The following is a 23,340-nucleotide window of genomic DNA, read 5'->3' as shown; positions in this document are numbered from 1 at the left end:
TGGGAGAGTGGTGGGATTGAAATGGAGATTTTGATTTGTCAGCATGTGTGTATATATCGTTACTTGAATTGGAACCGAATGTACATGCTCTGTATCACTTGCTTTTGTAAAAAAAAAAACTGAGAAAATCCATAAAGGTATTTATATAAAAAAAAGTTTTTATATATCATAAAATTGCAATATTCAAACTTATCCATTAGGATGAGATACTACAATGCCTAACCAAAAAACTCCACACATTCATACCTATGGGACTAATAGGTATGAAAGAATATACAGAATCAATATACAGTAAATAACCCACTGTTGACTCTACATTTGAGCTTTATATATAAATAAAGACTTGATATGGGTTTTTTAATGACGCCTCTGATAATGGATGCATTTATAAAGGTGTTTTTTTTTATGGTTTACAATGAAGAGAGAAAAAAGGGAAGGATTAGAAGTTGACTTTTTGTTGCTTTTACATGAACCCTTAAATACTCAAGTGCATATTATAAGTACATTTTATTAAGATAGTAACAGGGACACTATTTGCACTGCTTACTGTATGCCTCCAAACTGCACTCGAGCATTTAGCCAAGTCAAATAATACAATAAGAACATATTAACATTTAGTTGGAACTATGTAGTTAAAATAAAAGGCACCATTAAGATTTGATTGACCCAGTGGTATGGTAACACACCAGCCAGGAAGGTGTGGTTTGTTCTGACGTCTTTGGGCCACTTTCCCTGAGCTGCTGTCAAGTTTACATGATAATATAAGACAGGAACTAACACGATTCCTTCAAAATAAAAGTTACACATAGTTCAAATAAAAAATATATCTCATATTAGTAGGTTTTTGGTGGAGCCATCTTGACATTTATTCAAAAATATATTTGTATTCATGCCATTTCTTTACAAAACTCATTTACATGCAGCATATTTTAGCATTCGAGTCGTTTGGTAGCATAGGCAGTCTCTCATTCATTATCACACTAGAGCAGTTACTTAACCCTTCTATTGTCTTCGTTTCCCCCCCCCCCCTTACTTTGGTGTCAAATTTGAACGGTCCTGTTTTAACTGCTATTACATTAACACAAAAACCATTAATCAACACCAAATTTAATTTAACACCCTTTCAAACTGTAAATATTGTATCAGACTACTGGTATACATGAAAAACTGCACTAAATATACAAAGAATAGACACTGAACATGTATTGCGTGTGCCAGGTGTGATCCATGTGGGGGGATGGGCACGTGTGTGTGTGTGTGTGTGTGTGTGTGTGTGTGTGTGTGTGTGTGTGTGTGTGTGTGTGTGTGTGTGTGTGTGTGTGTGTGTGTGTGTGTGTGTGTGTGTGTGTGTGTGTGTGTGTGTGTGTGTGTGTGTGTGTGTGTGTGTGTGTGGTGTTGTGTGTGTGTGTGTGTGTGTGTGTGTGTGTGTGTGTGTGTGTGTGTGTGTGTGTGTGTGTGTGTGTGTGTGTGTGTGTGTGTGTGTGTCATTGGGCACATAAGGGGGGGGAACACATTTAGAGTATGTGTGTGTGTTTTATATCTGATCCGGATGGTTACTAATTCCTTTTCTTTATAGCGGTCATTTTTGACCGGGAACACCATGGGTGTTACAAAGTTGACTAAATCATCCAAAATGCAATGAAAGTGGTGATCAGCAATTTCATATGTTCAAATGTCTACTGTGAAGGATATCATAAAGCCTTAATGCAATCGAATGTGAAACAAAAAAGTTATGATTGATGAAAGTAGTAAATCGGTCAGATTTGACCCGAAGACAACAGGAGGGTTAAAGGTATCAAGCAAACTTTATTTAAACATATATTTAATAAAAAAGAGGTTATATTTACAGTTGCTTAAGAGAAGAAAATAAGAGTGGTTACAGGGACAAAGAGCCTGAGAAGAAGACAATATAGAAACAAGCAGCATTAGGTGTGCAAACCTACTTGTAAAAAAGTATAAAATCAGAGGAAAATCTAAGTAAATATGGCATTTAATTTAGTATTTTTGGGGACACAATTAAGAATTTAGACCTTTGGTGATTGTTATTATTCTCTATTTCAAAAGCACGACCAATTTACAAAGAAGAGAAAAATATAACACGGTTTATTTTTCACTCTCCTAATATTTTTGGGATTCTATCATGTTCAAATGTATGCAAATAAAACAAAACCCAGTAAAGTCTGTCAGGATTTTATTTTGAAGGCACTGACTGGATCTTGTGCATGTTATTTTGTCCTTATTGACATCCCCTTGATTTCCCTGAACGCAGCTGCTGGTTTGGCTCGTGCAGCAGCAGGCAGCAGTGTCTTTATATGAACACTCTCTGTCCGTCAGTGAACTTACTGCGTGTTTTCTGTCCCCGCAGCTCACAACAGATCCACAAACAGCTTCACACTTCTATCAGCCTCTGTCCCACAGCTGGACTTCATATTGTCAAACTTTCTCTGCAACTGGTGTTTGTGGAACAAGAGGTAAGAATATTTCCATATTTATAAATACTTATTGAGTAACATCATGCGACGTGCAGCTCTGCAAACAGGACATCGTGCTGAAGTCTCAACTGTCCTTCTGATGTGTTAATAATATTTAGACTGCATGCAACAAGTAGGAGGCCTGTGACTGCCTGTGTGAAATATCAAAAGTACTCAAACTGGTTACCTGTGACAGAATGCAGGAAATCACTACTTAGACAATGAGATGTTATTTAATTGTATACTTATAATAATACTTAACTGGAAATAATCAGCTTCTTGAAGACTTTGTATATAAATGATATCAGCAAAAGGCCTGACTGCAAATTTAAGACCAGGGATCATGTGGAATATAATTAAATTGTGCAGGCAGTTAGCTGCTTATAATATACGTTTTTTTCACCACAATAATCTTCTAAAACATGCATTTTTACATCTACTATAATCTTAAAATATGCACATAACCATTTTTGGGTACCCTTGTGAATCCCATATCTGATTTGTTTCTATTTGTGGGTCTTTTAATGTGGTCTGAGAATCAGGCTTTTTCATGTTTAACTATTCTAATGTTAATATTAGCCTACTTCAAAAAGCACTTATCTTTGTGTAAACATGCGGCTGCTGTCGACTCCCCTGGTTTGAACCCTGGATCTGACGCTGGATCCGTACCACGTTTTCCAGTTAAATCAATTATTTAGCCCACCAAAGTGCTCTAGTCAAACAAGAGATTGCATATGTTATACAGTACTTACTTTGGATAGACTAAAACTGAAGTAAAGTTTGCACAAACCTGTTTCTATTTAAAGATATGTTTTTGCAATTTGCCATTTGTTTACTCCGAGTGTGATTTCAACGTGTTGAAGTGTGGTGAAATGCAGGGCTTCTAAAGGTTGGGAAATGAAAGAAAACAATTATAATGGTGTTTTAAACTTTTAAGATGTTGTACTGGGTTGAATGCCTGGCTTTTACATTGTTAGAAGGAAATTGTTTCTCGCTGCCATTCAGAAGAAAGTCAAATCAAAAGCATTGTCAAATTCATTCTAACCTGTCTGTACAATCACAAAGAAAATGTTCCTGTGATAGCAACACTTTAATTCGTTTTCTTTCTTATTAAACAAGCTTAGAGAGAAGATATTACAGTCAAGTTTGTCATATTTTTTAGATGAATAGAAAACGTATAAGTAGAGGTTACTGTCATTGCCTTTATTGTGAGTGTTACTCAGCATTTGCTCAAGATTACAGGTCAATCAGTGTCACTTTGTCTCATTTTTAAACACAACAATAATATACCCGACAAAAATTCCACCGTTTATAAAGTATTTTTAATTACCCAGATCTTCACATATATTTCAGAACAAACATTTCTTCAGAAAGAGTTCATGACCTCGTGTTGTGACATATTTTAATTCAAAAGGCATTTGCTGATAGTGTGATGTCAGATAGTTGTTGATTCAGCTCTGTGGTTATTTGGATACTGTTTTTTAGTTTCTGATGTATTTGATTATGATGCATTGAGGTGGTAAAAACATTAAACATCTTTTATTATAGAGCAATTTAGTAAATGCTTAGTTGATTCAATTATTTCTGGTGAAACACACATTCAGGAAACATCATATCAAATATCATGCCGCTTTTTTATACAACATTAAATGTGTATTAAGCATGACATGAACACATGAATCTCTTGCTGTCAACTTGAGGTTTTTCTGCAGCGGGGCGACTAATTCAATGAGATTTTTCACATTCCCTGGCGCTAACCACCACTCGTACTCCCTCCCTGTGTAAAGTAAGCTACGTCTCTTTCTGCAGAGCCGTTTAACATCCGTTTCCGCCTGATTTTAGGGAGGCAGTGAGGAATTGGATGGGAAAACGACATGGCCTTGAGCTTTTGTTAGAAGGCATGCCTCTCTGGCTAATGACCAGGAACCGTTCTGTCCCTTCACATTTCGCTTTATTTGGCTTTGATCTTTGGCCTTATGTTGGAGGAGATGCATGTTTGGTTCATGTGTGTTTGTGAGATTTCTTTGTGTGCAGGCATTCGTTTGTAGCTAAATGAATATGCCCTTAAAAAAACAAAACGTTTTAACTACATATTTTTATAAAAAACCTCCATAGAAATTGTCTCATATTTACAGCATGCAAACTGCAGTGACTGGACCCAGGTTAGCTACGGCTAGCTGGTGAGGTAGCCTTACGGGCCGTCTCCACAGCAGCGTTAACAAATCTTGAAACGCTTCTGCCCATTCACTTTGAATGGGGTGACGTCACTTTCCCTCACTTTTCGCCGAAATGCATTGTGGGCAGGCGAGCGGAGATTTTGAGGATTTTGAGGATTCAAAGTTGAACAATGTTCAACTTTTGAGGCTGAGGTGGAAGCGTCAGCCAATCAAATCCCGTGTACGCAAATCTGACCGTTCAAGCTCTAGCCAATCAAACGGCGTGTATGCTGGGAGAGACATACCGCAGGTCATTTCCTCATATTCCAAAAAATGGAGGAGAAATTAGCGGTAGCGAATCAATCACCCGGTGCTTTATGACCAGACCTACCGGGATATAAACCGGAGGAGCCAGGCATGGAGGGAGGTGGCAGAGACAGTGGTAGGTTTTCGCCTGTTTTGGGGAGTTTATATCCAGTTTACTTCGGGCTTTTTTGCTTCGTATGTCGGGGGCGAGAGATTCATGTGATTGGTTGTTCGCAAAAAATCCCCAAGCTTCAGATACGCCCACCTCCAAGATTTTTTTAACGCTGCTGTGTAGACGTTCCGTTAGCCAAAGTTAATCCTCCAACTTTTCCTGTTTCCTACAATTCAAAAATGTATTTTTGATGCTTGTTGTTAGTAATTGAGTTTCTATCCCACATACTGAGACTGTAGCTTAATCAAATTATAATGGAGGGGAAAAAAAACTGAATGCTAACTAGCCTAGCTTAGATCAGAAGCGCTAGCTGCTTACCGCTTCTGACTTTTTGTGGAAAAATGTGGTTAAGATACCTTTTTTAAATTGCATATTTAAATATATTTAGTAACATTTAGAGTTAATAGACAAGGGTGCTAGTTCAAATAGAAAAGAGAGATATGATAAAACAACAAATTAGTCTGTTTGTTGATGTGTGTTTTCTGCACACTGTAGATTGCTAAAAGCATGAGGTGCATTATAAAATAAAAAAACGTTTTAGGCTTTATGAAAGGTCTGTGACACTCGGCATATAAAAAACATTTCTTTCATATTTTTCCACCAGTTTCTTTAATGGGGCAAAAATGTTTATTCTTCAGCATCTGTGTGACAGGATGAGCAGCGTTGTGGAGGAAATTTGGGAGTTTTTCCTTTTAAATGAGCTGCCAGCGGCTGGAGATTGATACAGTAAGGAGGTTTCAAGGCAAGGTCAGCGCTTCAAAGGAAACAACAACTTTTCCACATCTGCTTTTACCCTGTAATGGTTATGAAGCAACTAAATCTTTCCACAATCTGTTTTATAATCTCTTAAATTATCTAATTTGTTTTAGTAGTCTGCTCATTGGCTTCAGTGACAAGGTCATTGTAAACTCCATGAAACTATCAGCACTCTTTACTTTTTTAATAACCTTTAGATCAGTGGTTCTCAACTGGTCAGGCCTCGGGACCCACTTTTTTCCTTTGTCAATAAATTGCCACCCGAAATTTTGAACCACTCAAATCTATTCCACAAAAAATTGTGCTGTAGTATATACGCTTTTCACCATACAATATTAATTAAAGTGAAATAGCCTACAGTGCATACATGTATATCCCTTCACAGAACTAAAGAATGCTTTTAAAAAAGGTTTAATGAGATGATGGAATCACAGCTGAACTTTATCACATAAAAAGGCACACATGCTCAGGGGGGTCTGGGGGGATTCTCCCCCAGGAGATTTTTAGAAATACTAACATAAACTACGCATTCTGGTACACTCTGAGAAGAAAATAAATAAATGTATTACTACCCGACATATTAATAATATTTTATGCCATTGTTTGTTTTTCACTTTGTTCTGACAGCTGAACTTGCTGCTCCACACAGAGAGAAGAGCAAAGAGGAGATAGTCTGTGTGAATTACTTTAAATTGTGGGTAAGGGTAGATAGACCCCATTGTTCTGTGACCTGTCAATCATCAAGCCGGGGGTCATATTTCATTATGTGTTCATTTTTATTATTTTACCGCAAAGTTATTCTCCGTGGGGACTTCCGGCAACAATCTTGATTCTGATTGGCCAGAAGACTCGAAAAAACATCAGCAAAGATGTTTTATTGAGAAGATGATCACTACGTGACAGAAGTTTTCAAAACCGTTTATGGTCTCCGGTACTTCCAGTCCAACGCCTACTGCATGCACAGCGTTAGAAAATCGGGCCTTCAAAATAAAAGTTTGCCTTTTTTTTCCACAAAAAAAAAGAAGATATATAAAAAAAAAATTTAATTTATTTTTTCTTCACTCACAAATCTGCGACCCATTCAAAACGGGTCCGCGACCCACTTTTGGGTTGCGACCCACCAGTTGAGAACCACTGCTTTAGATTACATCCACCCTTGTCATATAATGTTTGATTACAATCTTATTTCTGTTGTATTATTGATCGTAGGGCTGCATGTGTTGATAAGCCGGTGCATTACTTTATAATATCAATCATTCCCCATGAGTCAGGCCGAAACAGATCAGCTGGCAGGCGAGATTATTAAACCTCAAACGGAGAATAGCTTCAACTCTTTGATATTGTGGAAAGTCATCAGTCTAGATCTCAGACATGATAAACTCTAAGAAGACGAGGTTAAAGCCATCTCCCCGCTGCCAAGAAACACTCGTTATCATCCAGAAATAGATCATTTGTAAATGTCATTTAAAAAAACTAATATTCAGTTGCCTTTGAGCTGCTGTTACAGATTAGAGTAATGCTTTTTTAATTATAATTACGTGTCTGAATCCACAATCATGCACCACGGACACAAGTCTAGTCACTATATATATTCAGTATCTTAAAGAGGCCCTTATGCTTTTTGGAGTTTTCTCTTTTCTGTAGTTTCATATAGGTGCATGTTAAGCATCCCAAAGTTCCCTCCAGAGGAAGTTTCTCACATGTATATCGTTAACATTAAAAACCTTAAAAAAGTTGCTACAGCAGATGCAATACAGTATGTAGTAATATTTAAAAATGTAGTTTTTTTTTTGTTTGTAGATGCTAAATGCTTCTTTTGTATTCACCACTTTATTTGTCAGGTTCAATACATTATTACAATACATTACATATGATTCAAGTGACACTTTCATTCAAAGCAACTTACAATACAGTAAGTGCAAGGATTCAAATTCAGAACAAGAGCCATAATCCTAAAACACATTAGCTTCAAATATCAATTTAAGTGCTGGTGCATTAACTTTAAACAAGCGAAACCATTTAAAGTCCAACATACAGAAATGACCTTTTTTTTAGATTGTAATGGGGTAAGCAAGTGTGTGTTTGTTCCTTAGATACAGTAGGCATGTGTGCCTCTGCTATTGGAGAAAAATGCATTAGAAATCTTTAACTTATAGGGTTTGTCAAGTGAAATAAGATTGTTGTCTCCTTCCATGTAAGTGCGTAGTGACACATTACGTGTCCACAATGAAGCATGGGATGCAATAACATTTATTTCTCACTTGTTTTCAAAACATCAATCAAGGTACAATAATGGAAGAGTATGAACAAAATGTGTCCATACAGATTCCAGTTTTTATCTTTGATATACAGTAGCTTGTCATAACTTTCACATACAATAACTCAAGTAGTAGCTGGAGAAATAAAAACCTGACGACGAGAGTAATGATCAGCACACCTAAATAACTCCTTTTCCCCCAAATGTTTCCACAGCTGTAAGAGTGGTTTCTCCGATAACATTTTAATGTGTTATCATAAAAAATAAGGACTTAGCTGTAGTGCTATTTCTGAAGTGCCCATTTTACGCTCTACACAGCACGAACTGCGGCTTCTCTTACGGATTATTGGGTTTGTTGGCGAGACGAACCTAAAGTGTCTCTCAGCCGTTTGGGAAGATTACCAGAGCCGTGATCTTCTGGGTGAATGATGACTTTAAGAAGTGAGCCGAGTGCCAGGCAGGGGGAGACAATGTGTACCAACTCTGACTGAAGACAGACTGCTGCAGAACAGGAATGATTAACTTATCTGGTGTCGTAAGAGTAAACCAACATGTGTGTGTGCCTCTGTGATTGTGTGTGTGTGTGTTGTATTTATTGATCTACCAGCTGTCTGTCTAAAGAACATTATAAATTATGCCGTTGTATTTCCGCTTGTCACTTTTCAGACTCTGAATTTCTTTAAAAGAAGTCAAACTCCACCTTGAAGCGGTGGCATTTGAATGCAACTGGAAGCCTGGATTTTTACATGTATCCGCTCTACTTATAAACATGATCCATATCCTTAATGTTGCATCAAAATTAGATTTTTGATTACATTTGATGACATGTTTTCCTTTAAGGTATTGACAGTAGAAAGCCAGAACACTATATATTTAATAAACATTGAGAATAATTTTCTTTTTATTAAATTATATTTTGTTGATGGTGTTTGAATGTGTTTAATATAGTGTATGAACCTCCATAAATTTAAAACACTTTTTACTGATCTAAAAAAAAATGCACAAATAGGAAATGTTTAATTGTATAATGGAAAAATATTTTTGAATGAATACAAAATCTGGGTCAATATTGTCAAGTCATTTGTAAATTAAAAAATGTCTTCACCTACTAAATCTGTATTTCTTTGGCAGGTTTATGACCGGGTTGAAGTCACAATTTTGACTTTTAATTTATAGACAAAATATACATGTTGCCATAGTATATCATCACTTGAATTTCAAAGACTTCACATTAGTGTTTTCCAAAATATTATCGGATATATTTGACTAAAACAAACTATATCATGTCATCATATTGCTGATGTGATGAGACGAGGTACAACCTGAGATATTGAATTTTCTTTGAAGAATTGCTGGTACCACTTTACAATAAGACTACCCTTATAAAGGGTTTACGAATAGTTTGTAATTCATTAATTAGGTTGTGAACACTTTATAAATCATTAAGCTTTTATAAGACATGAGAAACGGGGCAACTGTGACCGGTTGCTTGCCAAATAGTGAGCCCAAATGTATCTGTACTGCTAATCCTTATATTGGCTACTTAGCTTACTTCATTAGCCAGCATCCTTGGTATCTGTTGCTCACTGAGTTGATTCTCGCTAAGTAGCCAATATAAGGCTTAGTCATCTTGCCAAATAGTGAGCCTGTGTTGATGTATGAAAACTATGTTAGAACTGGTTTATAAATGGTTCTTAATGATTAATAAAGTGTTCATAACCTAATTATAAACCCTTTATAAGATTTGTTACATTCCCTACTGGACTAGGGGAACCAAAGGGAAGTAACAAAATACAAAACAACCGGGCAAGAGACAAAAGGAGAGGAAACCGGTTTGTGAAGCCACAAGATGGTCTTTTAATTGATCAAAGAAAAAGGGCTCACCAGCCAACTTGCAAAGTAACTAAGATAAACTAGAACAACTTTCATCTAACAGAAAGTGACTAAATTAAACAAGGTACACATCTCCTAACAATGAATAACACACGTTAAACTAGGCCTCACACAGAGACACAGACACCATGCAGCCAGAGGAGAAGGACTGCAGCCTTTCTCAGGTCCTTTATGGAGGCCCTGATTGGGCACCTGAGGGAGAGGAGACACTCAGGGGGAAAGAGAGAGAGACACACAAACAAGCACCCACTACGGCACGTAACACCCCCCTCCATAAAACCAAACAAGTGTTTGGCCACAGTTACCAAAACACACACATTATTGGGTATGAATGAAGGGAGAAAAAAAAAAAAAAAAAAAAAATTATATATATAAAAAAAATTTTTTTTGTGACACAACCTACCCCTAAAGCTTCACAAATGCTGACGCCAGTCTTCCCAATAACTTCCCCAGATCCTGCCTACCACAAACTTCTGGAGCGTGCCGGGCTCGAGGCGACTTTAAAGGCAAACATCAGCGGCTGAAACGCCTGCCCCCAACAGGGACTAAATCCCCACCCAGGATTAACCCGAAAATAAAAGGCAAAATAATAAATGAGTGCCTGAAGGAAGGACTGATTCAGCCCAGCTAGACACTCCCCTATCTAAACTGAGGAAGCTGTTCAACAGTAAGAGACTTCAGCCAATGCTACACTTATATACACCACTACTACTTACCACTAAAGACAATAACACTGCACAACAAACAATCAAATACTCACTCCTTGTCTCAAAGATCTCGGACGAGCCCCCATTTGTTACGTTCCCTACTGGACTAGGGGAACCAAAGGGAAGTGACAAAATACAAAACAACCGGGCAAGAGAAAAAAGGAGAGGAAACCGGTTTGTGAAGCCACAAGATGGTCTTTTAATTGATCAAAGAAAAAGGGCTCACCAGCCAACTTGCAAAGTAAACTAAGATAAACTACAACTTTCTTCTAACAGAGATTGACTAAATTAAACAAGGTACAAAGGTACACATCTCCTAACAATGAACAACACACACGTTAAACTAGGCCTCACACAGAGACACCATGCTGCACACATGCAGCCAGAGGAGAAGGAGAGAGCGACTGCAGCCTTTCTCAGGTCCTTTATGGAGGCCCTGATTGGGGATTGGGGGAGAGGCTGCACCTGGAGACAATCAGGGGGAAAGAGAGAGAGACACACAAACACACACAAGCACCCACTACGGCACGTAACAAGGGTAGTCTTATTGTAAAGTGGTACCGAATTGCTAGATGCAGCCTTCCTTAAGCGACATTTAATGATGCGTCACCTCCGCAGTTCATAACAGTATTTTTGTTTTTCTCTTCTCCCAGGTGGAAAGGCTTGCCACACATCTGACTCCTGAACATCTTCCTCTCTCTGAAGTGGACAGACTTTCATCGGGATGATTTCACAGAAGGTGATTCACTCCAACACTTCACAGTCAGTGAGGTTGAATCTGCCGCAGGTGTTATTAAAGCCATCCATCATTCTGGGAGTTTACCATATGATCACTTGAGTGACATTAAACACCCCCGCTCTGTGTAGGTAGATCTGCTGGTTTTGTTTTTATGGCCATTTCTCGTTAATAAGACACCGGGGGATAACTCCATCCTACACTCCTATCTTTTATCGATGATGTGGAAAATCTTGTGATTCCGAGATCGTCTGTAATCATGATGGCCGCCGCCCTCTTTCAAGAGAAGGAGCATCCCCTCCTCCAGCTGCAGGAGGTGGACTCCAGTCGAGTTGGATGTCGCGCCCCCCTTCCTCCCCTCAGGGCCTCCTCTCCTGGGTTATCCATGGCGAACCAGCCCATCTGCATCCCCTCCCCGTACACCGACATCGGCCACGACTTCCCCCCCCTCCCTTTCTACAGTCCGACCATCTTCACGTACGCCGGGCCGGGTATCTCCGACTGCCCCTCTGTCTGTCAGTCGCTCAGCCCCTCCTTGTTCTGGCCCAGTCACGGCCATGTGGGGCCCCTCCCCCTGCACCAGGCCCAGGCTCGGACCCCTCAGCCGGTCCAGAGCCCCTGGGTGGAGCTGCGGGACGGCATCCTGACAACCAGGTAGGATGCATCAGAATCCCTTTATTCGTCCCACAGAGGGGAACTTTGCATTTGTTACAGCAAGAAAAGAGCCAACGACAGCTTGATATTAACCAAGAAGCATGCATAAAATGGTGCATCACTTCTAGCTATTGTTTAAATCAAATAACTCACTTTAAAGTGGACCTATCATGCTATATTTGAAACATATATTGTAGGGCCATACCTATACAAAACCTGTCTGTGAAGTTTTTTTTTCAAAATGCCAAACAGATCACCCATTGTAGCCATGCCTCATACTACTCAAACCCCTCTTTTGAAGCCCCGTTAGAGAAACGCGGATCTTGGGTCCTTAGCTTGAAAAAAATAAATAAGAGGAGGCGGAGCTAATGCCTGATCAGAATTCTACCGGAGATAAAGTTAAATTCTGCTGTGATAAAACGCCATCCTGTTCTAAACCACGTCAAGGATTATTTCTGAAACAGTATGGAGCTCAAATGCTTTGTCTCTTGCGGGTTTATCACAAGGTGAGTTCTTTTTTTATTTCCTGCTTTTTGAACACATGTGCTCTCCAGTACAGGTTAGCTCTGAGTGTTAGCGAGGCTTGCTAATGTAAACAAAGACGTCCAAAACACGTCAGGCATTGTTTCTGATAGCAACTTTCTGTGGGTCCGCCGCCGATTTGACATCAGTTCGGATGGAATCTGTATCCGCTCGTTGTACACCCGTTTTTAAAAGATTTGGGTACGGAGGAAAAGAGAGAGGGTTTTATTTTCTGACGCTGCGTGAGTTTCCCGACGCACCGGGGACACATATTTATGTATAAAAGACATCACAAAGTGCATGTTGCATGATAGGTCCCCTTTAAGAGAGAAGAGAAGAGACTGTGCCTATCACAATTTCCTTGAGCCAAAGTCAACAAATCTAAATTATTGACAAACATCTGTTGATCCACTTACTGATAAATAGACAAACTGTTTGAGACTAAGTCTTCAAAGTTGCATTATCTAGACCCAACATTTTCCCTTACCAGTCAAAATATAACCTTTCCCAATGTGAAAAGATACTATTCTAAAGATTTCAAAGCTAAAATGCACAATAGTTACAGCGGAGTTTGGCAATGTCAATCTTAAGAGCCAGGCTCCTCTTACAATGCAACAACAATTGACTCAAGACATAAGAACAAGTAAAAATAGTGCAAAAATAAATAGTACTAGAGAAAAGTGACACATTGTGCAAATAAATGCATGTAAATTAGAACTAGATAAATAAGATTTCTCTCATCACCTCAAGTGTTCCCTGCTTAACAAATGCTGCAATAATCTAAAATAATCAGTAATCACTCTCCAGACCAGGTGATAATGAATCATTAGAATGCAACATGCAGCACACTTCATTAAACTGCTCTGCATGCTAAGGCCAGACTTCATTCTGAGAACTGATTTCATACTGATAACAGATTTCTTACTGAGAACTAGGTTTGCAAAGGTGCTTTCCGGTACATTTCCAGAAAGTTTCCATGGGAAGTTAAGCTGGGGAATTTTGGAAATATTCGATGCAAAATTAAACAAAAAACATGACATTTCAACAGATTTTTAGAACAGAACAAGTTTTAATTATTTTATTGAACAATTATTTGTTTCATTAAAGAACGAAAACAGGAATGTTGAGTTAAATATGACTCATCCCTCCCAACCCCACCCATTAAAAAATGAACAAAAATGCAAAATCCAAAAATCCCCACAAAGTCCCATTCAAAATGTTAAATGAAAAGATGTGGCTTCATTTGTCTTGTGCTTTGGGCTCAAAAGTGTTGTCCAATCTTCTTGAAATCATCTGTGCATGTGATGGAGGAATGCACAGTGCCTGTAGGGGGTGTGGTCTCAATAGTCATGCAGTAAGCAGTGTGCTATGGCATGGATATTCAAGTGTACTTGAATGGCATCTGTTTGATTTAGTCAAGATTATGCTAAAATATACTTTCCCCAACTATATTTAAGTTCCCTACGAAGAGCCAACCTTCAATTTAGAAAATTCCCAGTTTATTCCCATAAATTCCCGTTAATTCCCATGGAAAGTTTCCATCTTTGAAAATTCCCGGAATTTTGCAACCCTACTGAGAACTGATTGTATTCCTTGTGTTCTTTGAAATGACGACCGTTTTTCTGTTAGTAAGAGTGTGAGGAGGCGTTCTCAGGAGAGCGAGGAGGCCGTGGTGTCGTCCGGAGGGAAGGCGGACCTCCACTTCTGCGCCGTGTGTCACGACTACGCCTCGGGCTACCACTACGGTGTGTGGTCCTGTGAGGGGTGCAAGGCCTTCTTCAAGAGGAGCATCCAAGGTGAGACTCAAAAACACACAGGGTCTTTGAGTGTGTGTGATACACAAACAAACAGGGGTGGCATTATGTCAGGAGCACCAGTTTCCTGAAGATCTCCATTTTCAGGTTTTGTTGAGACTTTCAAGTGGTGTTCAAATCATATTTATTTAATCAGCAGGTGGTTCCCTCACATTCCCAGCACCTCCACCTGTAGTGAAAAATTCTATTTGATCCAGAATATGTCAATATCTGCTTTATGGAATAGATGAAACCCTCTTCAATGGTCATAGGTCTTCAGTCCGTTTTTGTCCTCATGTTCTCTATTTGTTTCAGGACACAATGACTACATCTGCCCGGCGACTAATCAATGCACGATAGACAAGAACCGCCGCAAGAGCTGCCAGGCGTGTCGCCTTCGCAAATGCTGTGAAGTCGGCATGACCAAGTGCGGTAAGTGTCTTTGTTTTCTCGTATTCATTTTGAATGTGTGTTTGTTTTCTCCTTCTGTTCCCATCAAGGTTCTTGCCTTTTCTCTTCCTCAAAGGAACCAGAAACTGTCTCCAGTCAGGATATGTATTTCATTTTCTTTTTAAAGCAACCTGCTGTAATGGTTGTCATCTGTGTCATCAGTTCCCCGCGGCTTTGTTTGTCCAAGAATGTCCTTTTCCCTGAGCAGCAGCCGGGAGAGTTGTTGTTTATTTCCATGTGAGTTTGATTTGTTCAACAGCTGTATGAAGAGGAGTGGCTCTCTGTGGCTGTGGAGGAATTCATTCTGTATTCATTTATTTTTCAGTATAGTTAAATGCCATGGATAGATCAGATAGTGTTTGGTTCATTGCGTAATTTTCAGATCAGCAGCAGGCAGATGTTTTTTTTTTATCAACAACACCTTCTGTTCTCTACCTGCTCAGAAAAGTCGGCAACTATCTGGGGAACATGTTGGAGCGTTTAGCAACTAAAGAACCAGACACCTCCCTCAGGACTTAGTGGAAACCATAAACTACTGCTAACCGAATCGACATGAAACTGAAAAAGAGATCTAAAGATTTATTGGACGTGAATTAATCGGGGTCGGAAGTAGGACTCCAAGTAAATGGTTATAACAGTCATTATCTGCTGGATGATTTAATAAGCAACTGTTTGCTTATCGGTTCACCATATTGTGATGATGACAGTATTATGTTCACAGATTGATATTTTTCTGCCTCCAAGAATCCAGATATATCAGTTTTAGCAGGTTTTAATAGCATTTCAAACATGACAATTTACAAAATAGTATATGTAAATATACAGTATGAGTTATGTTTCACAAATACAGAGTGTATAGTGTGATATGCAGTGGTGGAATGTAATTAAGTACACTTACTCACTCACTGTATTCAATCACTCAATTGTTTTGAGTATTTCCATACTACTTTATACTTCTTATCCACTACATTTCAGAGGCAGGGATCACAGCTTTTACTCCACTAAAGTTATATAACACTCGTTGTTACTTTTTATTATGTTACTTTTACAAAAATGATATGACAGTTCTGTACTTCTAATAAACCCAGTTTTTCTAAAAGTGTCTACAATTGGTACCACTTTGAAAAACAATAAATTATGATGTATTATCTTTTAATATTATATTTCTTATTGATTAAATATTTTAATTATTAAACATGTGCAGTAATAACAGAATCATTGAATAGTCTATAATAATGTGAAAAGAGCCAAAACAAGTACTTTTACTTTTGATATTTTATGTACATTTAGCTGATAATACTTCTCTTCTCAAATAATATTTAGAATTCAGGACTTTTGCTTAGACTGTAGTATTTCTACACTTACTTTAGTAAAGGATGCTAGTATTACTCCCTCCTCTGGATATATGCCAGCAGTAATGTGAACATCTTCTTTATGTCAGGTTTGCGTAAGGAGCGTGCGAACTGCAGGAACCCCCAGACGAGGCGAGTGACCCGCCTGTCCTCTGAGAGCAGAACCAACCTACCAAAGGCGTTAAACGGAGCAGTGGTGGTTTTATCAAACGCACCCCTCCCTCCGGCTCTGACCCCGGAGCACCTGATCTCCAGGATAATGGAGGCGGAGCCGCCGGAGATCTACCTGATGAAGGACATGAACCGGCCGCTGACTGAAGCCAACGTCATGATGTCGCTCACCAACTTGGCCGACAAGGAGCTGGTGCACATGATCAGCTGGGCCAAGAAGATCCCAGGTGGGTGTGGGGGTGCAGGGAGACTTTAAATAGCATCAAGAAATATGAAAGTCTACTGGAGTTATCCGTACTCTTGTCCTATTAATTGTGCTTATGTTTTCTATCACTGTGTTGATGTTCTTTCGTTGTGCTTATGTGTTTTAAAATGTGCTACCAGGTCCTGCATATGGGAGTGAGCACGTATGGCTAGATCTGTCAGATATCCATGAAGGACTCAAGTCCCTTCTCAAATAAATAAACAAACATTTAATTGGCATTACATTAAAGTGGACCTATCATGCTATATTTGAATAATATAGTGTAGGACCATACCTATATAAGGCATATTTATACTTTTTTTTTTCAAAATACCAAACAGATCATGCATTTTAGCCATGCCTCATTTTGCTCAATTTGACATTTTTTAGCTCTGTGTTTGTGTAAGGGCAGATAAGGGCAGAACAGCACCACCTACAGGCCTGGCATATGTACTACAGCGTCTCCAGCGCTTTCGAACGGCAATGGCCGTGGCTGTCTCCTCCTGATTGGTGGAGTTGGCCCAATAGCCGTAGCGCCACTGTCCTGAAGTCAGAACAGTGTTTCAAATCTGGATCAGTTTTGATCAGATCCGTTTGCAGCCCCTTTTTAGAGATTTGGGTATGGAGGAAAATAGAGAGGGTTGTGTTTTCTGACACTTGGTGAGTTCCCTGGAACACCGGGGACACATATTCATGTATAAAAGACGTACAAAAGTGCATTTTGCATGATAGGTCCCCTTTAAACCACCTTTTTTAATTCCTGGTACGTGTTTCTGATTCTGATTCTGATTATTTTCGTCCTTTGGATTTAGCTGCACACTTAATGCACTGCCCTGAGTAATAATAAAATACTAATTATCTTAACTCTCGGCAAAAAAAAAAGCGAATAAATAATTGTGCTTATGTTTTCTATCACTGTGCTTATTTTTCTGTGTGTTTTTTTTTTTTTTTTTTCTACAAATGCCATCCAACTACCAGCTCCTGCAGATGGAAGTGAGCATGTCACATTACCATAACGGACTCAAGTGCTATTGTTAAAAAATATCTACTGTCCCTTCTCAAATATATTAACAAACATTTAAATGGCATTCCATTAAACCACCTTTTCATCCATTCCATGTAGCTGCACACGTAATGCACTGCCCTGAGTGTGGTATTAATCTTCTCATTTAAATACAAATTAGAATATTTCCCAACTTAAAAATAAAGACTTCCTCACTTATGATAATATTCAAGTCACATAAGAGTTGAGAAAAAACCTGCAGCAGTTTTAGAGACATGTCTATATAAACATCAATGTGTCTGGATAGAACATTTGGACCTTTCACAATTCACTTAATTCCTGGTAATGGTAGCTGCTTACTTCTCTAGTTTTCCTCTTTTTTGGGTCCAGAATGAATATATTGACGAGTTTTCTATAAGCTTAAGCATATTAAGTCCAAGATAAATAGCAAAACACATTGAGTTGATTTCCCTTTAATATTACTCAAAAAGTATTTTTAAAGAAATAAAATGTTGTTTATCTCATCCTCCTGCTCATGGCTGCAGAGCGGCTCTGTCTGGACTCTGTGATTGTCTCCGCTTTATTGAGCATGTTAGTCGGGTCCGTGCTAATTGATTCAGACTTGTTGTCTGCACAATATTAACGTTTTGAACAAAGTGCATGCTTCAGGCTATTTCAGCCTCCTCTTTGCTTCGGGCAAATATTATGACACAGAAACCACATGATCAGTATTTACACAGCCCCCAAAATACTGCCAATATATTAGTGGTTGTGACCTGATTTGGGGCATAATACATTACATAACAAATGTGTGTTTAAATTAGTGCCGAAATGAACAATTGTTTCCCTAATAAAAATAGCTATGACAATTTCCCATAGCCGAATAAAATTATCTAAACCGCAAAGAAATATAACAGTCCTATAAATCATCAGAAATCCTCTCATTCCTAGCAAGTATTTGAGCCTTTTTGCATGATGAATGACTTCAGCACCCACAGTATAGCCTCACTATTGGCACACAGTTAATATTTGATCATGTGTTTCCTCAGGGTTTGTGGAGTTCGGCCTCCTGGAGCAGGTGCACCTGCTGGAGTGCTGCTGGCTGGAGGTTCTGATGATGGGGCTGATGTGGAGGTCCGTGGACCATCCAGGGAAACTCATCTTCTCCCCGGACCTCAGCCTGAGCAGGTACCCCCCCCCCCCCCCCCCCCCCCCCCCGCCCCAACACCTCACATATCTACTGTTCACTAAAGGGACAGTGTGTCATTATTATTTTTGAATATTAGGGCTCTCAATCACTTATAAAGGCACAACAACAAACAGCTGTTGATGTAGCTTGTTTGATCCAACAAGTATCACACTGAGTAACACTGACCGCCGACCACAGAGAGGCTAGCTACCATGATCGCACACTTGACACAGTTCAAATAGTGTATTTAATGTTATTGCTTTGGTTAAAACACAAACTGTCACTTAGGGGCTTTGTGCTATAGAAAATGACATTCTCCTTTTGCAAGTGTTCCACTGAAACCATTAGATCATTTGTCCACTAGAGAGCCGTTGCCATTCAATGTATTTCCTTTCTGTAATCCATTCTCTATATAGATGTTTTCATCATTAATCCGTCACTTCCACACAATTTTATTTGAGAAGAATCTGAATCTGAAAAATCACAGGAAAATGTGTGTTTGTATTTCACTCTACTTTCAAAGGATGACTTATACACCTTGTATGGGAAAAGGTATACTGGCAGCGACATCATTATCCCCTTTTATTGTTTGCTTTTTTCCAATCTCAATGATCAACATCAGTATTGGTACACCGCGTGCTCGGCTCTGACCTTTGGACCGTTTTAAAGCAATGATAGATCATCCACCCACAGTCTGATTTGAATCATGTTGTTAATGATGTAGAGGTAGTTTCATTTCCTCCACATTTAGGAGAGAAAACTGACAACTCCTCCACAGTGTGTCATTCAGAAACTGCAGCAGCAGCTCTGCCTTCTTATGTGCTCACATTTTAGTTTAAGGGAGATTTCTGTTGGTGCTCAGCCGCTTCTGAATCTGTTACAAAGTGTCCCGACCTCTCTCACTGCACCTCCCCAACACTTCCTTTGTGGGTTCTTCATCAACACAGCTAACCAGTGAAATGATGTAGTGCATGCTCTGTAGTCCACAGCTCAAAGGAAAAAAGTATCTGTCAGTGTAGGATGCAGTAGTTAGGTAATTAACACTAGTAAGAGCTTTAAAACCACATTGTAAACTACTCTTGTACAAGCTAAAGTCTGGCATTAAAACATTAAGAAACATGTTAAAGTAGAGCAAACAGTAAAATATTGAAAGTGAAAGTACCTGTAATGCAGAATGTTATAGTATGTTGTTAACAGATAGCTTATATTGATTCAACATCATATACAGATTTAATTGTTGTGTTTTTAAAATGCATCACATATAAACTCATGTGTTGTAAGTAAGATATCATTCTCTAAGGCAGGGGTGTCAAACTCAATTTCATCACGGGCCACATCAGCCTCATGGTTGCACTCAAAGGGCCGGTTGTAACTTTAAGACTATATAAAAATACATTGATAAATATTTAATATATATAAAATAATGTGATTGCCTCTGCATTGGATTATTACCGGATAGGGTAATAACTTCATAATTAACTACGTCTGAAAGCAGAAGTCAAGGGCAAATAATTGCAAGTCTCTTCAGTGATAATGTCACAAAATGATTTAAAAAGAAAAGCCAAATTCTGGAAAAACAAAAAAAAATAACTGACATTTTGAAAAAAAAGTAACATTTAAAAAAAAAAAAGGTCAAATTCCGAGAAAAAAGTCAAATTTGAGATGCATTGTGGGGCATGTAGTTTATGGGCAATGTGCTTCTGTAAAGCGTCATGTATAATAAACATATTATATTCTTTGCAAGCTCTTGTGGGGCCACATGAAATGAAGTCGTGGGCCGGATTTGGCCCCCGGGCCTTGAGTTTGACACCCCTGCTCTAAGGTCACTGGTCACTAATTCAGTAAAAATGCACACTATTTGCTTTTGAAATGTATTACAATAGAATAAATAGTGCAAGTACCTTAACATTTTACTCAAATAGCGTGTATGTACTAAGCTTCTTTCTATAAATGGAGTCTTCTGCTCTTTGTGCAGCTTTACATTCAATCCTTCAATCACAGATGTGTCACAAAACTTAGTCATCCCAGGATAACTTGGGAGTCATGCAGGTTTATCTGTCTAATGTGCCTTTTCATAGTCTTGCTAAACAAGTGTCTGTTTGATAAATATCTGGCTGTGTTTGTGTTTTTGTTCGGCAGAGAAGAGGGGAACTGTGTGCAGGGCTTCTCAGAGATCTTCGATATGCTGATAGCTGCCACATCCAGGGTGAGAGAACTCAAGCTGCAGAGGGAGGAGTACGTCTGCCTCAAGGCCATGATCCTCCTCAACTCCAGTAAGTGTGGGCGTACAGACAGTTATAAGGCCTCCTTTATGAGCAGCCTGTGTGCTCTCCTTGTTATTATATGTGTGTAGGTGAGACAAAGAGATGTGTGTTTGATTTAGTACGTGGATTCACAGCTGAGTGTTTGATCGGTGGATCAGCATTTAATCTGGTCCGAGCATGAGTCTGCACATGGTTGGCCTGGGGACGGGCTAAATAACTCACCAGTGAAGCCCCTAATGGGAACACTGTGTGTTATTGGAGTGTCTGAGTAACAGGCTGGCTGAGTGAGGAGCGACAGGTTCAGAGTCCTCTCCGCTGAGCAGAATCAACGCACAGTAATTAACGTCTGACTCATGTTCCTGTTTCCCTTGTAATTGTCTCCACTAGCGTTTTATGTCCATCTCTTGCATTGCAGCTTTTGCCCATTTGAACATTTACAGTGCTGAAAAAAATGTAATATCTCTGAGAACCAGCGTTTAAGCAATTTAACGGTTGTTAATCCTTTTCAGAGAATATAAAAACAAAATACTTTCACCAGCTGCACAGTGTACAAACTTACATGCTTCACTCTCTGCCACTTGTAGAAATGTCTTACATTCATTGGATTCTTTTCAAAATATGACTTGAAATATAACTAAATGAAGGTGAATTAAAGCCACAAATCATCATAAAGTTGTTGATCAGTTGAAAAACATGCAGAATTCTCTAAAGGGTTATATTAAATGAAGCATACCTGTTTATTAAATTAAATATGTCCGCCTCTGTGTAACAGACATGTGCCTGATCTCGTCAGAGGGCAGCGAGGAGCCTCAGAGCCGCTCCAAGCTGCTGCGGCTCCTGGACGCCGTGACGGACGCTCTGGTGTGGGCCATCGCCAAATCAGGCCTCCCATACCGCCAGCAGTACACCCGCCTGGCCCACCTGCTCATGCTGCTGTCACACGTCCGCCATGTCAGGTACAAAGACCCCATGTCAGAATGTCCTGAATGCAGGATTGATGATGTACTTGAGCTAAAATACAGATTTTGTGATAAGGTGTCCTCTACTAATGCAATGAAAAAAGTCCTTTTGACCAAATCTGTTTGAGGGATATGCATCTTAAAATATTGCAGTATTAAAATAAACAGACCTTTTCAAATATCCAAACATTTCAAATACAAAACCTTATAGAGAAGTATACAATTACTTTCTCCTTGATATTTTTCAACAGACTATACTATTACTTTTTTCATGATATTTTCGCATACTATGACTATTCTTAGTTTTTATTAATTTTTATAAAAAATTAGTAGGAACTAATCTTGTAATCAAACCTCACGATGTTCACTTTACTTCTCTCTTCCTTCCCTCTCACCTTGCAGTAACAAAGGCATGGACCACCTCCACTGTATGAAGATGAAGAACATCGTGCCTTTGTACGACCTGCTGCTGGAGATGTTGGACGCCCACATCATGCACAGCTCCCGCCTGCCCCCCCGCCCCCCCCAGGAGCCCGGGGACCTGACAGAGGTTCCTGATCGGCCCCCGAGCTCCGGCAGCTCCCTGTCCAACACCTGGACGCCTGGCAGCACCGGGAGTGGAGGTGAACCACAATGAATTCACCGCTTTGCACATAGTTCACAAGACTGATCATTTTTTTACTGGAACATTCTGCTGAATTCTGTGGAATTCACAGGGGAAATTTTGACACACGCTGCACTTATTGTAGTGAACTCAACTTTGGAGATTTCAGATATTACTCTGCAGACAGACCGAACTTGCCGTTTCCTTTGCCTTACTAATAATAACTATTATATACATTATTCGGTCAGCAGCATTAGTTCTTGCTTACATTTGCAATTCATGCAATATGTTAATGCCAAGATTCTCTCGGGCTGAGCAGCTTATTTCCAACCCAGTCTCACGGCATTTCGTGTTATAGTCACGAAATTAATTTAATCTATTGATTCGTGTTCACCAACACGATTTTTGCATTTTTTTCGTGTCACACAGAACGATTTTAAAAGCAATGTATTTCTATTGGTAGTATATTTCATGCCTGCACCACGTCTTTTTGTCCGGTCGGGTCTTGGAAGACCAGAAGCTGTGTGGTTCATAAAAAAAATGTCTTACTCAATATCTAAGCCTAACCCTAACCCTTTTATTTTAAATTGTATAATGTCGGAGTTTTTTTGCCGTCCGCGAGGAAAAGAAATGGGGCAAAGAGCCTCAGAATACTGAGATTTGTATTTTTTTTTTTTTAAA

The 23,340-nt window shown here is 39.1% G+C and overlaps 1 protein-coding gene across 2 annotated transcripts in view; it reads left to right on the top strand.

Moving 5' to 3' along the window:
- Positions 1-23,091, top strand: part of esr2a (estrogen receptor 2a) — a 43,244-nt gene extending 20,153 nt beyond the window's left edge. The window contains exons 2-10 of one of the 2 annotated variants that reach the window (XM_034135687.1): positions 2,366-2,471; positions 11,372-12,108; positions 14,260-14,426; positions 14,739-14,855; positions 16,315-16,623; positions 18,693-18,831; positions 20,972-21,105; positions 21,869-22,052; positions 22,458-23,091. In XM_034135687.1, the coding sequence (XP_033991578.1) occupies positions 11,714-12,108; positions 14,260-14,426; positions 14,739-14,855; positions 16,315-16,623; positions 18,693-18,831; positions 20,972-21,105; positions 21,869-22,052; positions 22,458-22,692 (1,680 nt within the window). In that variant the 5' untranslated portion in view covers positions 2,366-2,471; positions 11,372-11,713 and the 3' untranslated portion in view covers positions 22,693-23,091. Of the gene's footprint in view, positions 1-2,297; positions 2,472-11,371; positions 12,109-14,259; positions 14,427-14,738; positions 14,856-16,314; positions 16,624-18,692; positions 18,832-20,971; positions 21,106-21,868; positions 22,053-22,457 lie in introns of those variants that run through there. The other variant, XM_034135686.1, reaches the window with a different exon arrangement.
- Positions 23,092-23,340: the final 249 nt, after the last annotated feature.

The sequence above is a fragment of the Trematomus bernacchii genome, unplaced genomic scaffold (genome assembly GCF_902827165.1).
Source record: "Trematomus bernacchii unplaced genomic scaffold, fTreBer1.1, whole genome shotgun sequence".
NCBI lineage: Eukaryota > Metazoa > Chordata > Actinopteri > Perciformes > Nototheniidae > Trematomus > Trematomus bernacchii.
This window is presented reverse-complemented; position numbering and strand designations above follow the sequence as displayed.